The 22,931-nt window shown below is 42.5% G+C and overlaps 1 protein-coding gene across 1 annotated transcript; it reads right to left on the bottom strand.

Annotated features, from left to right (window-relative positions):
- Window positions 1-806: 806 nt before the first annotated feature.
- cUnh16orf87 (chromosome Un C16orf87 homolog) lies at window positions 807-21,157 on the bottom strand. Its single transcript, XM_084330416.1, has 4 exons — window positions 20,877-21,157; window positions 19,864-19,963; window positions 10,244-10,423; window positions 807-2,931 (listed from the first exon to the last, which is right to left on the bottom strand). Exons 1-4 carry the CDS (start codon window positions 20,943-20,945, stop codon window positions 2,813-2,815), a joined length of 468 nt encoding a protein of 155 aa, XP_084186542.1. The 5' UTR covers window positions 20,946-21,157; the 3' UTR covers window positions 807-2,812.
- Window positions 21,158-22,931: the final 1,774 nt, after the last annotated feature.

The following is a 22,931-nucleotide window of genomic DNA, read 5'->3' as shown; positions in this document are numbered from 1 at the left end:
AGGAAGGCCAGCAGCGTGGTTGGGGTGGAGCTGGACTCTCTAGCGAGGGTGGCGGAGAGGAGGAGCCTTGCTAAGCTCCAGGCCATCAGGGAAAACCCCACCCACCCACTATACACAGACTTGGCTGACAGGAGGAGCATGTTCAGTGCTAGGCTCACACTACCCAAATGCAGCACTGAACGGCACAGGAAGTCCTTCATTCCAACAGCCATCAGACTATATAATGCATCACTGTGCCTCACTGCATCACTGAGCACAGAGCGGCAGCTCAATAGTGGCAGGAGGCCGCGACTAGCGGCCTCCAGGCTCCACAACAGAGGGCAGCGACGGCTGCCAGACATTGATCTAGGACTTATAGGAACCCAAGGAGGACAATACACTACCTGAAGCATACTGCACCTTGTGACACTGTGAATACTGGAATATATATTTCATTTAGTTAGATTTAAAATGATATTGACCAAATTGTTTACACTGCTTCCCCCATGCTCAGTATATTTTTACTGTATTTATTTCTGTATATTTTATTTCATTTTATTCTATTTTACTCTACTCTTATCCTAGGCAACTTGATTTGATTTGTGTTATTATTCTAATTTGTGACCTGTCCTGTCTAAATGTTTAAATGTTGAGCGATTTGCGAAATTTCCCACGGGATAATAAAAGTATTTCTATTCTATCTATTACAAGCCTTACGTGATTGTTATGTCATAATAGTGCAATGCATATACACTGAAAGTACACGTTAATAATCATAATGGTAACATAAGTGTGTAATGACCTGGCTCAGCCTTTCATACAACATTCAACCTCTTTATTGCCCTCAACAAACAACCAGTTTTGACACCTCTGACATATAGTATCTATAGCATATATATTGTAATACATTGTCATTTAAAAATCTAAAATGTGAGATAAATATTCGGAATTCCCAAACAACTCCCAAAATTCGATTCAAGGCTACACATTGAATAATAATAATAATAATAAAGGAGCTTTGCGAGCCGGATGAGACGTTGTGAGTTGATCACCACCGTGATGATGATGATGAACTCCAGAGATCTCCTCCAGCTGGCGAGGCTTATGATTTAAAAAAAAGGAGGTTGGCCGCATAGTCTTCTGTTCAGCGAACCACAGGGTTTCACACGCCGTGCGGCGACCTCCGTTTCCCCAGAGAAGTTCTTCTAGCACCGAGATTCTGAGGCATAATGACCAGACAACTGACATCCGTTAAATAATTTGCAAAACTATGTGAACGACTTGCGGTTTAAGAGCATGACCATTTTCCTCCCAGAGAAAATGGAGGAAGTGTGATCTCTCTCGAGTCAGACGCACTCTTCCGTTCTATGGAGAAAGTGAAGCAGGTCCCCGATGTAACGCGTGACGCCGAGTCCGCTAGCTACATATCGCAGCCGGTAAAACCGATGATGACCGAGGTGAACTTAAGTGCTTAGGTGCCCCGGGGCGACAGACAGTGTATTATATCATTTCATTTTTCTATATAGTACACAGACACGACATCAGGGCCAAACACCTAAAGTTGTTGGAAATGGTCCAATTTTGTCAAAAAAGTTTCAACAGAAAGTCCGTAGACCTGCTTTCTGGACACTGACAAATGAGACTTTTGGTTGGAAATTATTATGCTTTGAACGATTGAATCGAGATGCCAGCATCCAGAGAGCAGACGTGCCTTTGACATTGATATGGAGTAGAGTAGCTTAGCTTGGCGTAGTGTGGCGTAGCATAGCATGGCCTTGCATAGCCTAACATAGCATATCCTAGCAGCTAGCATAGCCTAGCATAGCATATCCTAGCAGCTAGCATAGTCTAGCAGCTAGCATAGCATATCCTAGCAGCTAGCATAGTCTAGCAGCTAGCATAGCCTAGCAGCTAGCATAGCATAGCATAGCATAGCATAGCGTCACGTAATACAGACGGGGACCAGCAACAGGGGGCCAGATTCATTCTGGCCCGGGATGCAAAAGAGTACAGTCATCCCTGGATATGCATTACGCTCTTGGGAAGGCCATGAATTTCTGGTATTATGTCAATAGAACAGGTAGAAAAATTCTCTCATGTGCACCACATTTTTATCTGCATCATTCCCTGCATCCCAATCCCCCCCCGCCCCCCCCCCCATCCGTATGCCTCTGTTCACAATCCTACAGCACATTAGAACACTTTTCCGATGCTTTTCTCTCCCCGTACTGAATAAGTTATTAACCGAAGAATTATTATTAGAAGTCTCTGGCGAGGAGCGCTCGGCTCCGAGGGCGAGGAGCGCCTTCTGCACACGGGGATGCAGGCGGGAGAGAAGCGCCATTTTAAGACGCCGTCGATTAAAAATCAATCAACCTCTCGCGATTAGTCGACAACTTCTATGACTATTAGGTCGACTAAGAAAACGTCTTGGGTTCGAGGACAGTCCCCGCGGCTCAGACCACACGTATATACGCCTTCAGTCCACGTGCAGAGTGGGTAGCTCGTCATCAGGGTCTGCAGGTGAGTGAGCGTACACGTTGAGACGGAGAGAGAGGGAGGGAGGGAGGGAGGGAGGGAGGGGCTTAAAGCTGGAACGCATGAACTGCAATTCTTCCATCTCAGTGACCACATCTTAAGACTTTATAGTCTGTAGCCCCGCCCCCCCGGCCAATCATCCGGTGGGGATCCAAACACAAAGCTCACATCCAGTCAGAGTCAGAGTTCAGCTCCAGCCAACCCGCCCTCCTCTTTGGGTCACATCCCGACGTCCTCTCTCTTGTTTCACAGAGTCTCTCTCCTCGTGGTCGGTCTCTCCAGAGAGGCCCCCGGTCTATAGGATGAGCCTCTGTCCCAGGATCTTGCGGTTGATCTCAGCCAAGGCCACGGAGAAGACGAAGGCCTTCTCGTCCGACAGGTTGGCGTAGATGTCCACCTCCTTCTCCTGCTTCTCTGTAAAACATATTATAGACGATGAGACGGAATCAGAAACACAAACGATCACGTGTGGAGCGTGGACGACGAGGTGATTCTGGAGATGCGTTAGCTGGTGTGCGTGTGTGAGAGCCTGGAGCTCAGTGTGTGAGCCTGGAGCTCAGTGTGTGAGCCTGGAGCTCAGTGTGTGAGTGTGGAGCTCAGTGTGTGAGTCTGGAGCTCAGTGTGTGAGTGTGGAGCTCAGTGTGTGAGTCTGGAGCTCAGTGTGTGAGTGTGGAGCTCAGTGTGTGAGTGTGGAGCTCAGTGTGTGAGAGTGGAGCTCAGTGTGTGAGTGTGGAGCTCAGTGTGTGAGTGTGGAGCTCAGTGTGTGAGTGTGGAGCTCAGTGTGTGAGCCTGGAGCTCAGTGTGTGAGTGTGGAGCTCAGTGTGTGAGTGTGGAGCTCAGTGTGTGAGTCTGGAGCTCAGTGTGTGAGAGCCTGGAGCTCAGTGTGTGAGTGTGGAGCTCAGTGTGAGAGCCTGGAGCTCAGTGTGTGAGTCTGGAGCTCAGTGCGTGAGAGCCTGGAGCTCAGTGTGTGAGTGTGGAGCTCAGTGTGTGAGTGTGGAGCTCAGTGTGTGAGCGTGGAGCTCAGTGTGTGAGTGTGGAGCTCAGTGTGTGAGTGTGGAGCTCAGTGTGAGAGTGTGGAGCTCAGTGTGTGAGCCTGGAGCTCAGTGTGTGAGTGTGGAGCTCAGTGTGTGAGCCTGGAGCTCAGTGTGTGAGCCTGGAGCTCAGTGTGTGAGCCTGGAGCTCAGTGTGTGAGCCTGGAGCTCAGTGTGTGAGCCTGGAGCTCAGTGTGTGAGCCTGGAGCTCAGTGTGTGAGCCTGGAGCTCAGTGTGTGAGTGTGGAGCTCAGTGAGTGAGTGTGGAGCTCAGTGTGTGAGCCTGGAGCTCAGTGTGTGAGCCTGGAGCTCAGTGTGTGAGCCTGGAGCTCAGTGTGTGAGTGTGGAGCTCAGTGTGTGAGTGTGGAGCTCAGTGTGGAGCTCAGTGTGTGAGTGTGGAGCTCAGTGTGGAGCTCAGTGTGTGAGTGTGGAGCTCAGTGTGAGAGCCTGGAGCTCAGTGTGTGGAGCTCAGTGTGTGAGTGTGGAGCTCAGTGTGAGAGCCTGGAGCTCAGTGTGTGGAGCTCAGTGTGGAGCTCAGTGTGTGAGTGTGGAGCTCAGTGTGAGTGTGGAGCTCAGTGTGGAGCTCAGTGAGTGAGTGTGGAGCTCAGTGTGTGAGTGTGGAGCTCAGTGTGTGAGCCTGGAGCTCAGTGTGTGAGTGTGGAGCTCAGTGTGTGAGTCTGGAGCTCAGTGTGTGAGTCTGGAGCTCAGTGTGTGAGCCTGGAGCTCAGTGTGTGAGCGTGGAGCTCAGTGTGTGAGTGTGGAGCTCAGTGTGTGAGTGTGGAGCTCAGTGTGTGAGTGTGGAGCTCAGTGTGTGAGTGTGGAGCTCAGTGTGTGAGTGTGGAGCTCAGTGTGTGAGTGTGGAGCTCAGTGTGTGAGTCTGGAGCTCAGTGTGTGAGTCTGGAGCTCAGTGAAGGGAGAAGACTTCAACAACCATGTCCTTCTGTGAGGATAAGAACATTCACAACAATGTCTGTTCTCACAGATGAGCTGATTATGCGTGGAGAGAGCAAGCACATCATTACTTATTCATAGAGAGAGAGGAGAGAGAGAGAGAGAGAGAGAGAGAGAGAGAGAGAGAGAGAGAGAGAGAGTTAGTGTTAGAGAGAGAGAGAGAGTTAGTTAGAGAGAGCGAGTGAGAGAGTTAGTGTTAGAGAGAGAGAGAGAGAGAGTTAGTTAGAGAGAGAGAGAGAGAGTTAGTTAGAGAGAGAAAGTGAGATAGTTAGTGTTAGAGAGAGAGTTAGTTAGAGAGAGAGAGTGAGATAGTTAGTGTCAGAGAGAGAGAGAGAGAGAGAGATTGTTAGATAGAGAGACAGAGAGATAGTGTAGGAGACAGAGAGATAGAGAGAGTATTAGAGAGAGACGCAGAGAGAGAGATGGACAGAGAGAGAGAAACAGAGTGTGTTAGAGAGAGAGAAAGAGAAATAGAGTGTTTGAGAGAGAGGGTGTGTTAGTGTTAAGAGACAGAGACACAGAGAGAGAGAGAGAGAGAGAGAGAGAGAGAGAGAGAGAGAGAGAGAGAGAGAGAGAGAGAGAGAGAGAGACAGATAGATAGAGAGAGACAGAGTTATATTCCATTACCAGTGCCAGAAACCATTTGCTGGTTAAATATTCAGTACAGTGAAAAGCGTTTTTTTTCAATCTTGTTGAATTTTTAACAGAAGGTATGTTGATGTAAAATTAATTACTTCAACTTCAAATTACTTTATTTTCCTTTCGGAACTTAATTTGTGCAGTGGTTGAAAAACAAAGATACAGTCACAATACATAGACACTCACCACTATATATAAAAAAAAAATTTAAAACTACAATAAAAAGACCACTATATAAAAAAACACCAACTACATTAAAACTACAGTACTTAAAGCATGATATATTAAAAACCATGTGGAGCAGATCTATATGTATACAAATAATAAATAATAGTAGTACAGGTACATAGTATATGTCCATCAGGTGGAAGGGGGAGTCTATTTTAAGTAGTCCAAAGTCCTTGGGGGGGGGGGCAGTCCGGCCTCCACCAGACCTAGGTGTTCAGCAGTCTGATGGAGGTTGGCACGAAGCTACCTTTAAGCCCCTTCTGTTCAATGATGAAGCTCTGTATCGACGGCCTGAGGGCATTAGTTTGTAATGGGTGTGAAGGGTGTGTGTTATCTTCAACTATTTGGGAGGCCTTTTACCCAAAATTATATAACTGTTGTCGTTGTTGTTGTAAATGATGACTAAGGCGCTTTGATCTCCAAGCCCCCCCCCCCCCCCCCCACCCTCATTACCAGTTCACTGTCGGTGACAACACTGTTCTGTCATCACCGAGAGACGTGTGACCAAAGATATAAGATATGAGGATTGGTCATCATCAGTGGGAAATCAAAGGGCAGCTTAGGCCCAATCACTGATCCCTACGTAAACAAGTGAGTAGCCACACCACACCACCGAACCAGGAATAGGAGATACTGATTGACTCAGCGGGGGACACAAGTAGTGACGCAACAGGAGAACGGGAGCTTTTAATTGTATATCCTTAACACATTGACTGCCACGCTGTTTTCCCATCTTTGTACTTAGGCTGGGGTTACACCTTTCGTATCATCTTCGTATTGTTTTCTTATGCGTATCGCCGCGACGTCGTGCGCCTGAGTCACACTTTCGTTTTTTTTCCCGTTTTTGTCAGCCGAGCACACTGATGTAGTACACTGCCAAAGCAGTAGGTGGCAGTAGGTGGCAAACATGAAGGCAATTTCAACCAATCAGAACGAATGTGCCAATACACTTCCTGGTGGAAGCTCCAGCAAAGAAAATGTCAATAAGGCAGGCGCCTATGCCGCGCCACCATCTTGCTTTTTTTACTCAATGCAGCAATTCTTTTTTCAGCAAAGCCTAATAAAAGTGCAATAAACAAAACGGATACATTCACTGTGTGTTCTGCCTGTCATTTGTTGATGAAACAAAACTAACATCAACACAAGTGACCACCAAGAGCGGATAGTTTAGTCTAAAAAACGATCGGTAGCATTGTTAGCTGCATGCTAACGTCAATGGAGTATGCCATTATAACAATATAGCATTGTGGCTAGAAGCTAACGTTAGCTCACGCTACTTAGCCAGCACTAAAACTGATGATATCGCGAGCTATCAGTAGTTAGATAACATTAGAGACAACGCTGTGTGTATTAAACAAAGGTGAATAGATGACTGGGCCATTTTGTTTAATGCTTGTTAAGTTGAAAGAGGAACTCTGAGCTAACAGGGTCTGAATCCTGATAGCTCACGTTAGCCAGCTGCTCATGCAATCGGTAATGCTAGCAGAATGAATGGATGTAAACTTTATTTAACATATTGCATATGGGTACAATACAATACGGCTCAATACAAACAATTGTTAAGGGAATGCAGACTGTTGTAGCTTGGACTGGGGTCCTTATAACAATAACTTGACAACACATGGTAGCTGAAGCTATTTGGGACACGGAGCTCTGTCCCAAACACACACACTGTTGTCACCGGAAGGGCACGCAGATGGTATCTACTGCGCATGGGCGTTTTCGCAACAACTGCTCCGTGCTGACTACACACTGTTGTCGACTAGTTTTTTTTGCGTATCTCCAAACGCTAACACAATTTTGCGTTTCAGCCGTATCCACAAAAAAACGCCAAAAAACGCATTTCTGTGTAGATAGGACATGAAACGTCGTCAAAAACGTATAAAAAAACGCCAGGAATACACTAGTCTAACCATAGCCTTAGTGTGCCAGCGCTGTAAAGTATAGGGATTTTCACTGTGCGTTGCGGTGTTTGCAGGGCTATATCTATATTCTATATTATAGCTATGGAGAGAATACTATGGCTCATTTGACATTAACAATCCTATCGTTCAACATACGTTCGCATTTTATACCGTGGTGAATATTGTATAGTTTCAGAGTGATCCTGGCTAATTCCTGAAAACGGCGCTATGGAGCAATATGTGAATTTTGCTAAAAGCGTTAGCGTTGCTCGCCTGTACACTCTACTATTTCAATTCAAAGGTATATAATAGGTATTATGTTTCATCATAATACGAGTGGGGTCGTTTTTTGATGCTTTGATCGCCAGTAACGGCATTCGTTTTGAATACTACATACGCTGATCGGCCGGATCGATATGAAATCATTGTAGGATCAAGGTGGAATTGATGTCATATAGTCCTTACCTTTACTAGGAGGTATCCCAAAAAGAATATTGTCTGATCGCGATTTCCAGTATTGATGTCGATCGGGTCCCTGACACAAAGTGGCACGGGATATGCCTCAAGTGTGCTGAACGCGTTTCGAAGTGCTCGCATGAAGCGATTCACTTGGCTTGGTCTAAATTCTGCGCCCAGACCATATACGATGTAACACAGAGTGTGAAATAAGGTTTCAAAGGGTGGGCCATACTGCCACCTAGCAGCAGTGTTAATTTTGTCAACGAAAATGGTGACGAAAGATCTTCGCCAACGAAGTTTTTTTTCATGACGACAACGAGACGTGACGTCACGTTATTGAAGACCACGTGACGAAGACTAAAACTAAAATGAAAATAGCTGCCAAAATTAACACTGCCTAGCAGGATGCGGCCGGTATTGCGCTTTTGGGATTTCAGAATGATTTCCTATGGTAACACCGAGGTCTGTTGAACCTGTAATGAATTAAAAAAATCGAATAAAAGAAAAAAACTACCAAAACCCGAGAAATCTCGGGTCTGGCACTCAACGCATGGCGGGTTAACCCGAGAAATCTCAGGTCTGGCAGTCAATGTGTTAACTGCTTCTGCGCCAATAACGAGTTTACTAGTTTTTATGAACGTTATTTCCTTTATTCACTATTGCCATTCATAATTCATCCAGCAAGGCTCTGGGATACTCTGGACTCTGTCTGATATTGCAACGGCTCAATACCGCCGCCTGGTGGATTTTGGGCGATGTTGTACCCACTCTAAACCGGATGGGGCGCTCTGTGCATCGGTGAATATGTTCCGGGCAGAGCTCTCTTGTTATGTGGATCCAGACAAACACCTCGAGTGCATTGGATCGCTTTCGAGACGCAAGAATCAATATGCTTTCGGCGTTTATTGTGTCGTACAAACGGAAAACGGATCTAGCAGATGGAAATCAAATAATTGGAATATTTTTTCTCCAGACTAATCGGCCACAGGTAAGAGGAATCTAACGTTAATTCCAGCTTGATTGTCCATTTATTTCATTGCAATCCATCTGATCAATGTATGTCGTACTAAAGAAAGCCGTTACTGACAATCAAGGAATCATAAACGACCCCCCCCCCCCCTTTCCTTCACGCATGATGGAGCATAATGTATACCGATCATATGCATTTGAATTTTTTAATATAGCGTGTATAGGGATTAGGGACGAAACGCCAATCGATTATGTATAATATGCATCGGGGCCTATAACTCTCATTCTAGGAATGACTGCAGAACACTCTAAAAACACTTATATTCACGACAGTATTAACACGACAATATATGAATGGAAAAATATAACGTTCCCACATCCGGAACGATAAGATACCCGATGTTGAATGGGCCATAGTTATGTCGATATAGCTATAATATTTAAAAAGTTATAGCCCTGCAAAGAAGGTGACGACTCCATAGGCTTACAGCACTGGCAGACGGTAAAGATGGTCAAACTGCGTGGCAGACATTGTGTTAAGGTGAGACAGTACCCCTAATAGGCTAAACAAATATTTTAATAGATATCACTATGAAACATTCCCAGTTTGTTATGTACATATAAACTAAGAAAAAATATATTGCAAGTTTTCTGAATTGTATGTTTATATTATGCAAATGAGGCACTACCTCATAACATGTGCGCACATTTGCATATATCGCCAAGACACCAATCACAAACATGGATAATGTCAGATTCAAAAACTTGGTTTAATTTTGTTGATACATTCAAAACTAACCTTTTTCCAGAAGGGATTGTAGCTTATCAGCCCATACATCAGGAAATACTGTCTACTGTCGTAAAATTAGATTTCCGCCTAGTTTTGGTATCAAATGTACAAACAATCAACAAACCCTTCTGTAATTAGAAGCAGGATATGGATAGGAAGAAATGTGGAAAGTTTGGTGTGTGTAGGTACTACAGTGTTTTCCAGCTTATACATTTTTACTACAGAAAAACGTGAATACACAATTACAAATCGCTGCTGGCGGGACAAAACCCCATAACTCCAAAAACCCAATTTTTCAGCAGATGAAAAAAACGAACACAGATTTGAGGGCAAATAGAGTTACGAGATTTAGACAGATGATTGGTTTAATGCTTTCCCATTGTGTAGACTTTGTAAAACCACACACACATGGAGGATGATCTACTGAGTTGATAAAAAAAAAAAAAAAAAAAAAAAAGAAATGGAGTTAGGAGGTTTTGTCCCGCCAGCAGCGAAATACAACTAAAGTTCAGCCCTATGTTGGTCTATTTTATTAGCGCTAAAATCGATTTTTCTTTATCGTGTAAGAAACTTCAGAATGTTATCTTTCAAAAGAGACCAGGCTTATGCATGTGCTATAAGTATAAAGATACGCTTAGCAAAAAAAAAGTATGCAGTCCTCAAGTTCAAGTAAAAAGAAAATGGCCGCTTTTCTGGGTGCATGTTATGTGGTTAACACATTTTTAGTAATGAATTCCCAAACAGTTGCATCTGTACCTTTCTCCTCTTCCTGCTTCTTCAGCCCCACCGTCTTGGGCCTGCCCCGCCCTCTCCGGATGGGATCCGATTGGCTGTTGGACCGAGATCTCCTCCTGTTCTCCATGTCATTGGTCGGCGGAGAGTCGATCCTATCTCGCCGAATCCGCTCCGTTCTCCTCCGCTTCGGGTCCAGCTTGTCTAAAGATCACAGGAACACAGACAGGAACACAGTTGGAAATGATGAATCATTTTCATTAAATAAATAGTGTTGTGTGTACTATGATGCACCGTGTTTAGAGTTCCTCACGCCATCAGAATGACTAGATAACACTAGGTTTCAAATGCACTCACAACACACATCCACACGCACACACTCACTTTAAACAAACAAGTCACTGCAGCACCCACTTTAGAACACCTAAACAGTACACACTTTATATTTATTGGCAAAGAATTTGCACTACAACCCATACCTCATTACACAACAAATTTGACCTAAATTGTACCTCATCCCTTTTCTGCATTGTACTGTATAGTTAGTATATAGTTAGTATATTGTAACTCAGTTACTTTTCTACTCTGCATTGTACATTGTATATATTGAACACTTTTGTCTACGTACTTGACTTCTATTTTATACTTACTATACTTTTTATACTTATCTATTTTTATCTAGCACAATCTCTGGAGCAAAACAGAAAGAAGCATTTTATATAAAAGTATTCTGTATTTCTGTATAAAGAAACTTGAACTGCTGGCTAAATAAACCGCAGTTCCATTTCTCCATTTTGAACGGATTGAATTGTGAAGTGAAGTTGAGCAACAACAACCCTGACGACCGATACAATCTAACAAACAGAGCGAGACTCTTGATCGCTCCTGATCTCATCTCGTATCTACACGCCCGGCACAGGCGTCACAGGCGTGTACTGTAAACAGAACCCTCTGACAGGGCTGGGGGAGGGGGAGGAGGGGCGGCCCGGGTGTCAGGCACCATCCACGGCACTCCCGTTCACATCAAACATTCTCCTTTTCAGAAGCTCCTCGCCAAGATAAACTAGGAGTGGTGGTGTGTTTGACTCTTACGCAACACTCAACTCACCCATTCTACATTACAAGTTGTGCAGTCATGACATTTACACTTATAATAATAATAAACTTTATTTGTATCGCACCTTTCATACAGAAACTGCAGCTCAAAGTGCGTCACTCACAACAGAAACAAGATGGGCATAAAATGAGCACATAAAGTGCAGACATATACAGTCACAGTTTTTCACGTTAGGATCCAACATCCCAACATATTTACACTGTACATTTACTGTATATTTTAGAATGTATATATACATACCGAAATTTAGTATATCCCGGACCGTATTTCATTCTTTATTCTCATTGGTGACTTTTGTTTTTGACTACCTACATGTTTACCGTGAGCGATCTCAGGATCAATAAAGTATTTCTATTCTATTCCATCTATTCTATTCATTGCACACAACGTCCACATGCACACTCTCACTTTAAAACAATTTTTAAACACTACACCATATTTGACCTATTACTAAAAGATTTGCACTACATCTCTACCTCATTTTTGCATTTTGTTTGGATTTTGTACTTTCGTTTTGTATATTTGTATATTGTATCTTTTGACTGTATGAAGCACAATCTCAGGAGGCTCATACAGAACCAAGCATTTCACTGTAATGTATACATGTACCTTATATGTGACAAATAAAAACAAAAGTTAAAAACACTTTCTACCGTGATGTTATACTGATACATTATCCAACATTTTGATCAAATGCTTCGTACTAAAAAAAGATCTATAATCAGCCGTTCCAAGGCCCGTCAGTACAGGACCGACTCTGCCTCCCGAGTCGTCTGAACAGACCTCCAATGTGATCAATAACCTGAGAGCAACTGGCATTTCAGCCGCCGCTGTTAACAAAGAGCTGAGGCCCTGCTGTGCTCGTCTGCAAAGAGCACACAATGAATCCTAAACATCCCGTACAGTACAGCAAGCATGCGTCTATATCAGGGATGTGCATGACTGACCAAAATCATTTTCAAATACTCTACTGTTCTTAAGACCCCCCCCCAAATTCAGTTCAAATGTTCAGTTTCAATTCAGTTGGTCTTCTAAATAGAATGGATCATTACAATCAAAGGGTTTTGCACGTTTGCACATAAATAGGCACTTCAGATAATCCTTCAGAACGTTGATCGGCTCAGCTGACCGACAATAAATCTAAATTACACTATTTACCATCGTAGGCTCTAACAACAGCATTACATTGGCCCATCAACCGGTTTTAATAAACAAAGAGAAACAGTAGCATGTGCATCTTTTAGATCAATTAGCCTATGAAAATAGGCTGCCTTTAAATATAAAAATATATTAAATAAGAATGGTTTGATTCACTTAAAAAAATTAATTATTATACAGTTATATATATCTTGATTTCAAGTCTAAACGCGGCGCGGCAGATACATATTATTCGACACTGGAAAAGAGCCAAGAGAGCGAGCCGTCGGCCAAAACGACAAACATGAAACATATCTTTCCACCGAGGAAATCAAACGCTGTAAAAAGGGGGCGAGTGAAGGACTCATAGCTCAAGGAAAAGCTCTTTCCACTTCTCCAGTCGTGTTGTTCATCCATCACAGCTAGGCTTCCAGTCTCCCTGGGGACTGTCGAGCAAAAACCCTCCTTCTCTGACCAACTGCCAGTCAGAAGCTCAATCCCACATTATATAATATATAATATATATATAGAGGCTGACTTCTCATGAACATATATGTTGATAACCTATGTTCAATTGTTAGTTAACCTATGTTCAATTGTTAGTTAAAGGCCCAATCAAAATTTGCCGATAGTCGACTACCCCCCGAATGCAAAATATATATATTATTATAATATATATATTTTTTATCATTCCATTTGGGCTGTGGGGGGTGCTTAATGTCTGAAGGAGTCGACTGAAGGCTTCTTGTCCTCTGCGAAAGCATGCAATTGGTCCACTGATGGATACATATTGATATTTGTCTAGTCTAGTGTGTTCATTAGACGAGTGAAATCCTCTTTCAGTGCCTCTGTGCGCCTTCTCTTTTAGGCAGTTAGCCTCGCTGGTGGTATGTGCACCATTAGCGTTAGGCCTCTTTGCTTTTGGAAAGAATGATAAAAAAATGTATTTGCATTAGACTAAGAGGTTGGCAGCAGGGCCGTAGCCAGGGTTTAGAAATTAGGAAGGTCCATTTATTTTTTTGGCCCAGACCGGCCCACTATAAATCGGTCGGACACCACCCACCAGTACACCATCCTTGCGGTCCCCTTAAATATGCGTACCTACTGTACTATTCCCCCAACCCACTACAAAGCTGGGTAGTAAGTGCCACTGCCATGGACAAGTGGACCAGTGCAAGTGGACCAGTGTACTCACTCGCTCTTGGCTGAATCTTGTTTTGGGTGGTGATGCGCATTCAACATAGTGGACTATACTGAGCGTCCAGATCACAAAAAAAGAAGTTGAAGAGGCTGTGAAGTCACTGGCCACGGACCGATCGGCCGGTGAGGATGAGATCCCTGCTGAACTGATTAAGAACTCTGGTGACAGATGTATCGAGCTCCTTGTGAAACTGGTAAACAACATCTATAACTCATTAAATATTCCAAATGATTTCCTAAAATCAATGTTCATTCCGATCCCAAAGACCGGAAGAGCCACAGAATGCAACAATTACAGGACTATCAGTTTGATATCTCATGCATCAAAAGTACTCCTGAAAATCATCAAGAACAGAATAGAACCCATAATTGAACATCAGCTCTCGGATAGCCAAATGGGTTTTCGCAAAGGAAAAGGAACAAGAGATGCAATCTGCCAACTCAGAATCATTGGTGAAAAATCTATAGACAAACAGAAGAAGCTGTATATTTGCTTCATCGATTTCACGAAGGCCTTCGACAGAGTTGAACATACAACATTGATGAGAACAATGGAAGAATTCAAAATACCAGTTTCTGACTGAAGAATAATTGCCAACTTATACTGGAGGCAGAAGGCTAATGTTAAAATAGGAAAGGAGAAATCAAGAGACTTCCCGGTGGAGAAGGGTGTAAGACAAGGATGCATCTTGTCCCCTGTACTCTTTAATATGTACAGTGAATCACTGATGAAAAAAGGTCTGAGAGGAGGGAAAGGAGTAAAACTTGGCGAAGAGAACACCAATATAAGATACGCGGATGACACTGCTATAGTCTGTAAGTCTGTAACTGTCAAGAAGATCTACAGGACATGATGAATAAGCTGAATGTTTAATGCTAAAACTATGGAATGTCGCTAAACACAAAGAAAACTAAAGTAATGATCATTGAAAAAACACCAGGAACTGTTTGTAAAATACAGGTGGATGGAGAAAAACTTGAACAAGTGAAGGAGTACGTGTACCTTGGAAGCTGGATCAGTGAAGGTGGAAGAGCTAACATGGACATTAAGAGAATAACCGGAATTGCAAAGGGCGCATTCTGGAACCATAAAGAATTATTGAGAAGAAACATACTAAGTTGGAAAACGAAGACCAGGATTTTGGAAAAGTATGTTATGTCAGTCTTTTCATACAGAGCAGAAGCATGGACGCTGAATGAAGAGGCAAAGAGGATGATAGACTCTTTTGAAATGTGGACGCTGAGGAAGATGCTGAAGATAACATGGAAGGATAAGATCAAGAATGAGGAGGTACTGAGAAGAGCGGATAAGCAAGGAGGACAGCTGCTGGAGAGGTTGAAAAAGAGAAAGATGGAGTTGTGCGGGCATGTTCTGAGAGGATCCAGCGGGGAGATGTTCAAGAAGGTGGTGATGGGGAAGGTGGATGGAAAGAGAGGAAGTGGAAGACCAAGAAGAGGCTGGGTAGACGACGTCTGTGATTGGAGGGGAGTGAGAGGCAGAGTCACGGAGTTGGAGAGAAGAAGTGGGGACAGAATGGGTTGGAGAGTGATAGGCAACCTTCGGAACGAAGAAGCCACCTAATGATGATGATTCATTCCCACTTATTAGACACTATTTCTGATGGTAAAATTAGCATAAAAAGCTAAATACAGAATTCTGAAATATTTTAACGGAAAAAACAGAATTTGGGACTAAATTAAATGGAATTTGGAAAATAATAAAACGGATTTCATATGGCTCTACCAGATGGATGCGATCGCGATCAGACAATTGGAATATTCTTTTTGGAATAACCCCGATCAAAGGTAAGGACTATCCGACATCAATTTCAGCTTGATCCAACAATGTTTTCATATCGATCCAGCTGATCAGCGTGTGTGGTGTTCAACACGAATGCCGTTACTGGCCTTCAAAGCATAAAAAAAAACTACCCCCCCCCCCCCCCCTTCATGCATTCATGATGAAACAGAATACCTATTATATACATTTGATTTGGAAATAGTAGCGTGTCCAGGCAAGAAACGGCAACACTTGGTACACATAGCGCCCTATAACTCAGCTTTTCAGGAATTATCCCGGATCACTCCTAAACTATTACTTATATTCACATGATTTTTTTCATGTTCGACGGAAGAAAGTCACTGTCAAATGACCATAGTATTGTCTCCATAGCTATAATATAGAATATAGATATAGCTCTCCAAACATAGTGATGACGCACAGTGAAAATATGCTATGGAAACCTGGCACGTTAGCCACAAGGACCAGGCTAATGGCTGGCGCCCAATGTGTTAAGCTAATGGTAGGCTCTGCAGATGTAAACACCCCCCCCCCCCCACCCTCCTAAATACATAGCGCACCTTAAAGAAAAACCTCACAATGAGGGCGCCTTGCTTTGAAAAGACACGCTACATTTACAAAATAGATTCCACTCAACAACCCGGCAATGAGGGAGGAAAACTCTTTCTGAAGACACCAGGTACACAATCAGAGCGACACGACACAGAACTAAAACAATACTGAGAGACAAAGAAACTAAACAAAACAACATCCCCTGAATGTACACATCGTCCTCTAAAATGTACGTTGTGTATTTACAGTCGTATATAGTAAATGTGTCACAATACAACCGAACGCCTCCTCAAAGCCAGAAAACTGTTTAACATTCCTCCTCTCATAACTCTCATCCCAAATGTGCATCTGTTGCTTTGCTTCCATGCTGCTTCCATTTAAAGAGTGCCCTTTAAAAGCTTGGCACGGCCCACAGTTGGTTCAGCGATGGTGGCGGTTATTATACTCACTTGTGGTTCTAGATTGTTTTACGTTCTAGAAAGTCTACTATGACATCACCCCAAACGTTCCGGAGTGTCTTATGTTCTAGAAAGATCTATTATGACATTACCACAAACGTTCTAGAAGGGGCTATGTTCTAGAATGCCCTATTATGATGACAAATACGAAGGTTCAATGACTCTCTCTAAATCCCATCAATATTAAACATTCATATAATACAATAACCTAAACACATATAGCTTTGGCTCTTTAAGGATGAGTGGGTTGAGTGCAGAGAGAGGCTTGTGAACACATGTGTGATGAAACAGGCCTGGTCTAGTGGGAGAACTAACACAGACAGACGAGGGGGGGCAGGGGGTACAGTCAACAACACTGATACTTTCTATTTGGAATCAGATCAGCATCTAAAGGGATCAGATCATTTACATTTAGCTGACGCTTTTATCCAAAGCGACTTACAAGTTCTGTACGACAAGTCATGTTCAAGTTTCTTTATTAGTCGTCATACAGAAAGAAGTACAGAATACTTTTATACAAAATGCTTCTTTCTGTTACGCTCCAGAGACTGTGCTAGACAAAAGGATAAGTATAAAATAAAATAAGTATAGCAAGTATAAAATAGAAGTCACGTACGTAGACACAAGTGTTCAGTATGTACATAATGTACAATGTTCAATGCAGAGTAGAAGTAACTGAGTTACCATACAATATACTATACAATATACTAATATACAATATACTATATAGTGCAAAGCAGAAATGGGATGAGGTACAATTTAGGTACAATTTACAGTAAGGTGTACTGAGGTATGGGTTGTAGTGCAAATTCTTTGCCAATAAATATAAAGTGTGTTTAGGTGTTCTAAAGTGTGTAGAGTGGGTGCTGCAGTGAGTTGTTTGTTTAAAGTGAGTGTGTGCGTGTGGATGTGTGTGCTGTGAGTGCATTTGATGGTTGTTGCGTAGTGTTAATGTTCGTTGAGCAACCTGATGGCCTGGGGATAAAAGCTTCTTCTGAGTCTTTCTGTGCTTGCCATGAGACTCCGGTATCGCTTGCCTGACGGCAGCAGTTCAAAGAGGCCGTTGTTTGGGTGGCTGGAGTCTTTGATAATTCTCTTAGCCTTACCAAAGTCAACAGGAAGGGCACAACTCTATCAGCTGAGTAACAATGTTCATCAAGGTGTTGAGTGCTACAGTGTAGGTTAGTTTATTAGGACAAGTGCATGACAGTAAGGTTAGTTAGGTTTAGATTATTATATATTTTTTTTTTAGATAAAGGTTGAAGAAGTGAGTCTTTAGTCGACGGCGAAAGATTCCTTTAGATCAGCATCTAAAGGAATCAGATCAGATCTAAAGGAATCAAACATCAAACGAGGCCCCGAAGGAACTTATGATTATGAATCAAACACATTTCCATCTACATTTTCATGATTTATGTAACTTATCTTGCATGGTTACATGTGTAAATCGGTTCAGGGCAACACAAGAAAGATTAATAAAAAATTTAATTAAATTAAAAAGATAATATCAAGGAATAAAATAAAAACTAAAATCTCTGTATGGTGTTTAAGTCACACAACAAAAAGCCTAAAGCTTCTGTAATAATCTATGGGCAATTTGTAAATAAATAATCTGCCTGGTGGGGTGACCAGTATGGACCTAACTGTCTCATAATCTCTGTCCCGTCTCCCTGTCTCCCTGTGAGTGGCTGTCCTCGTGGTGATGACCGGAGTAGCGGACGTCCCGTGATGATGACCGGGAGGATGTGACCCTCTGCGCCGCCCCCATGCCTCAAATAGATCCGCCATCAGCTCTATTTTTTATATTTCAAAATGTTCAGTTGCTATTGCATGCACTTATCTGTGTTTCACTACACACATGAATGCATGCTTAGCTTACCAACTGTTCACCTGTTTTATTGCAACACTACTATCACCGACATCTAAGAAGGGAGATCCCCCCCTTGAATGGCCCTTCTAAGGTTTCTCTCCTCCACATTGCCTGTGGTGCATTTTTTCCTATTGCTAGGTTTTAGTGAGGTTTTCCTTACCTTCGCATGGGGTATGTCTGGGAGTGTTGCATTTATTTATTTAAAAATTTTTGGACTTTAACACATTCCCTGCCATGACTTATATCCAGTGTTGGGACTAACGTGTTACAAAGTAACGTGTTACAGTAACGCCGTTACTTTTGGCGGTAACTAGTAGTCTAACGCATTACTTTTGAAATTCAGTAACGCCGATCATCCACCAGGCGGCGGTATTGAGGCGTTGCAATATTGTGCAGAGTCCCACTGTATCACCAGAGGCTGTGTGGGTGAATTATGAATGCCATGGCGAAAAAATTTACTATAATCTCAATATCACTGTACAGCGTGGTTTGGCAGACAACGCATGGCGGGCAATAACGCTGTACAACGTGAACGGCGGTGGATGTGTTAAGGTGTTTTTGTTTTGTTCTTGACTTATTGTGATGTTTCTTCTTGACTCGTTTAAAGAAGACGTGTCCGGCCCATGGGGACATTAACGTGTGTTGTCGGGCCTTACAAATACATTCGATTTGAAATTCGATTTGAGGATGTTTGTGGTAAAAAAAAAAAATCAAATATAATAAATCATCATGTAATAAACAAATACATCTACGGGCACAATACCACAGAAGATAATCCCTCTCCTACCGTACACCGTCTCTTTATTTATTCCGTTCCCATTAATAACACGGACGTGGTCTACAGACGCACCATAGAAGAAGAATGTACAGGAGAAGAAACCATCTACAGTTGTCCCGCGTTTCCTGGATACGGCTTTCAAATAGCAAACATACGACGTGAGACTCAAAACTACTTTTTATAATTAGAAGTAGCCTAATTTCAACAATGCTGCAGAGAGAGAAGAGAGAGAGAGAGAGAGAGAGAGAGAGAGAGAGAGAGAGAGAGAGAGAGAGAGAGAGAGAGAGAGAGAGAGAGAGAGAACAGTATCCTTTCAGCCAGCAGCTCTGGCCTCCCCTCCCCCACCTAGCTACAGCAGAGTAGGCTATACTCACTCAAGCAAACAGCCATTTAAACCAGCCGGCAGGCAGCACTGTGAAACTCCTGCTATTCAAAAAAACCACAACTCACCAACTCACCCTAAAGCAGTAGGATCGCCCCGGAATGAACATGTTTTTAAGGAGTGTGTGTGAGACCGGCAGCTATGACAAGCCGATATATGAGATTTAGTGGTGTAATACAGTATTTGCTTTGTGCAATACTTTTTGTTTGATCATGTGTAGACAGACTATCCATTACATTAATGTGACAAAAGCAAGATTGTTATTTTTTGTTGTGCAATGTTTCATGCATTGGGTTAAATCTATACTTTTTAAGAGACAAATGTCAGGCCTGTCTGTGTGATTTTTTACCTGCCATTCCTGGTGAACTCCTCTCATTCAGTTTGGCATTGAGAAGTTTTCTACTTATAAACACAAAGCCACAAGGGCAAGACTTGCAAGCCACTGGAATCTGGGGGAGGAAAAAAAAAAACCAACAAACAAGGGGACATTGTTAGTACCACGTCTTCCATGTATGTAGGACATATCACATCCAACAGCATATAGACTAAGACTAATAGAGTGCTGTTACATGAACTAGTTTTCCATTGTAATATTTGAATGGGCGTGGTACCGTAGGAAATCTCTTAATGTGAAACGTTTGGTAGACTACTGTAACTGGGGGAAAAAACAGTCTTTTGATATTCACGGTGGGGAAAAAAAGTCCTTGGAGAAACTCTACATCAAGCTATTTAGCTATCTACTGGACACAGAGCCCAGGGACCCACAGAACAGGCTATACATGAAACGTAGAATCACATCGACATTCTCCTATTTTATGATCATACGACAATTAAAGTCAACACTCTAAATAAAATATGGAATCAGGACATTATGCGTATAGATGCACATGTGAAAGCCCAGCAGACAGCCCCCCCCCACACCTCCGAGATGTCTTGTAAGCTGATTATTATTTTAACTTTCGACAATAGCCCTTTATTATGAAATAGCGTTAGACAACACACATGATCAGACTGACCACAGGAGGACAGACTACGATCACAGACTGTTGTTGATACCATAACAAGCTAACCAAACGAAGAGACGTTAAATACATTATTGTATCAACAACGGTCTATAATCGTAGTTGTCCTCACTAACATCATAATCGATACCGACATTTATGTCGCGATATTACCCATATGGGGCTAATTTAATAAATAACAACCACACAGTGAATTCCATTTCCTCGTTGAACGCAGAGCGCATGATATTTAATAACGCTGCCGTCGCGCTTTTGTAAAAACATAATAATGAAACACAAGTCAATAATAATCAATGCAATACTACTAATAATAATAATATCCGTGTTATTATGTCCTCACCTGTTGGTCGCACTCGGGGCATGATTTAGTAGCCATTTTCACTTTCTTTGTTTTATTTGTCACCGACATAGTCTCTATTATATCCTGCTCCCGACGAGGCTTGGCTAGTAAATATGAATAATATGTCCTGCGGTAAACTTCTTTCTGCAATAATACATGAGGAAGGCAGCTGACCGAGCTCTCTGTCGCGCACACACACACACACGCACACACGCACAGTTACACACGCACACACAAGTAACAACGATACCACTAATCGCACTAAAACACTGGCCATGCGCACTGAGGTCAATACTTGAGGCACCCCCCCCCCCCCCCCACCCAGCCTTATGTGCAGGAACAGCCTAGGCTCCTAGCCTCCTAGCCTACTAGCTAGCCTCCTAGCTCCTAGCCTCCTAGCCTACTAGCCTCCTAGCTCCTAGCCTCCTAGCCTACTAGCCTCCTAGCTCCTAGCCTACTAGCTAGCCTACTAGCTCCTAGCCTCCTAGCCTACTAGCCTCCTAGCTCCTAGTAAATGACCAAGTATGGCTTTGTCAATATTCCAATGTACAGTTTTGCTTGTACAGTGTACAGTGTCCCCCACCCACCCCTCTCTGACATACAGATAGACAGTACTGCTACATCTATACATTTATGACATACCAGATTTACAAATATACAGTAGGCCTACTGTGATACAAAAACTAAAAGAGTAAAAAAAAAAAAAAAAAAATAGTATATACATTTGAGGGGGAAGAAACTGTACATTGGAATGTCATGTAGGCACACATGAATGCAACTACACCAATAATAATAATAATAATAATAATAATAATAATAATAATAATAATAATAATAATAATAATAATAATAATAATAATAATAATAATAATAATAATAATAATAATAATAATAATAATAAAAACACTATTGCAAATTATGTGAATTACCATAGAGACAAAATACCAATCACCAAACACGTGATTTATATTATGTGAAAATGTATAACAACACACAATATAAATCATTCTGAGACAGAGAGAACAAAATCCAATTCTTCTTATTCTTCTATTCATTTCCAAAATGATTGTGTTCATACTGTAGGTTGATAGCTGAATTATATGCTATGGGGGGGGGGGGGGGGGGGGGGGGGGGGGTGACGCTCTTAGTGCACTAGTTTCCACAAGATCTAATTCCTCCCGGGATCACGGCACTGGAAAATAATGGTAATTCTAACTGACTGCTATTGGCAGAGCAGAGCAGAGCAGAGAACCCTCTGTGTGTGTGTAGTGTGTGTGTGTGTGTGTGTGTGTGTGTGTGTGTGTGACGTGTGTGTGTGTGTGTGTGTGTGTGTGTGTGTGTGTGTGTGTGTGTGTGTGTGTGTGTGTGTGTGTGTGTAGTGTGTAGCCTGCTCTGTGTGGTGTGTAGTGTGTAGCCTGCTCTGTGTGTAGTGTGTAGCCTGCTCTGTGTGGTGTGTAGTGTGTAGCCTGCTCTGTGTGTGTGTGTAGTGTGTAGCCTGCTCTGTGTGTGTGTAGTGTGTAGCCTGCTCTGTGTGTGTGTAGTGTGTAGCCTGCTCTGTGTGTGTAGTGTGTAGCCTGCTCTGTGTGTGTGTAGTGTGTAACCTGCTCCACAGCAACGTGAAAACACTTCCTTCCTCCTCGTCATCCACCCGTCAGCACTACTACGACTGGAAGTGTTTTTTTTATGTGTGGAAAACATTGGATGTATAGTCACTTTAGAGAGAGAGAGAGAGAGAGAGAGAGAGAGAGAGAGAGAGAGAGAGAGAGAGAATGTTTGATTGATTGATTGATTGAAAAGTTTATTAACAGATTGCAGAATGGGTACAGTACAGTACGGCTCAATACATACAATTGTTAAGGGGATGCAGACCAGAGAAAGACTTTCGTCTTGTTTACATCAGGGTCCCCCATTTTCAATTCATCATAACATATATGACATACATGACATACAGATAGACAGTACTGCTACATCTATACATTTATGACATATCAGATTTGCAAATACAGTACTGTTTGTGATACAAAAAGTGTCCAGAAAAAGAGTGTATATACATTT

The sequence above is a fragment of the Notolepis coatsorum genome (assembly GCF_963971535.1).
Source record: "Notolepis coatsorum genome assembly, chromosome: 15".
Taxonomy (NCBI): Eukaryota; Metazoa; Chordata; class Actinopteri; order Aulopiformes; family Paralepididae; genus Notolepis; species Notolepis coatsorum.
This window is presented reverse-complemented; position numbering and strand designations above follow the sequence as displayed.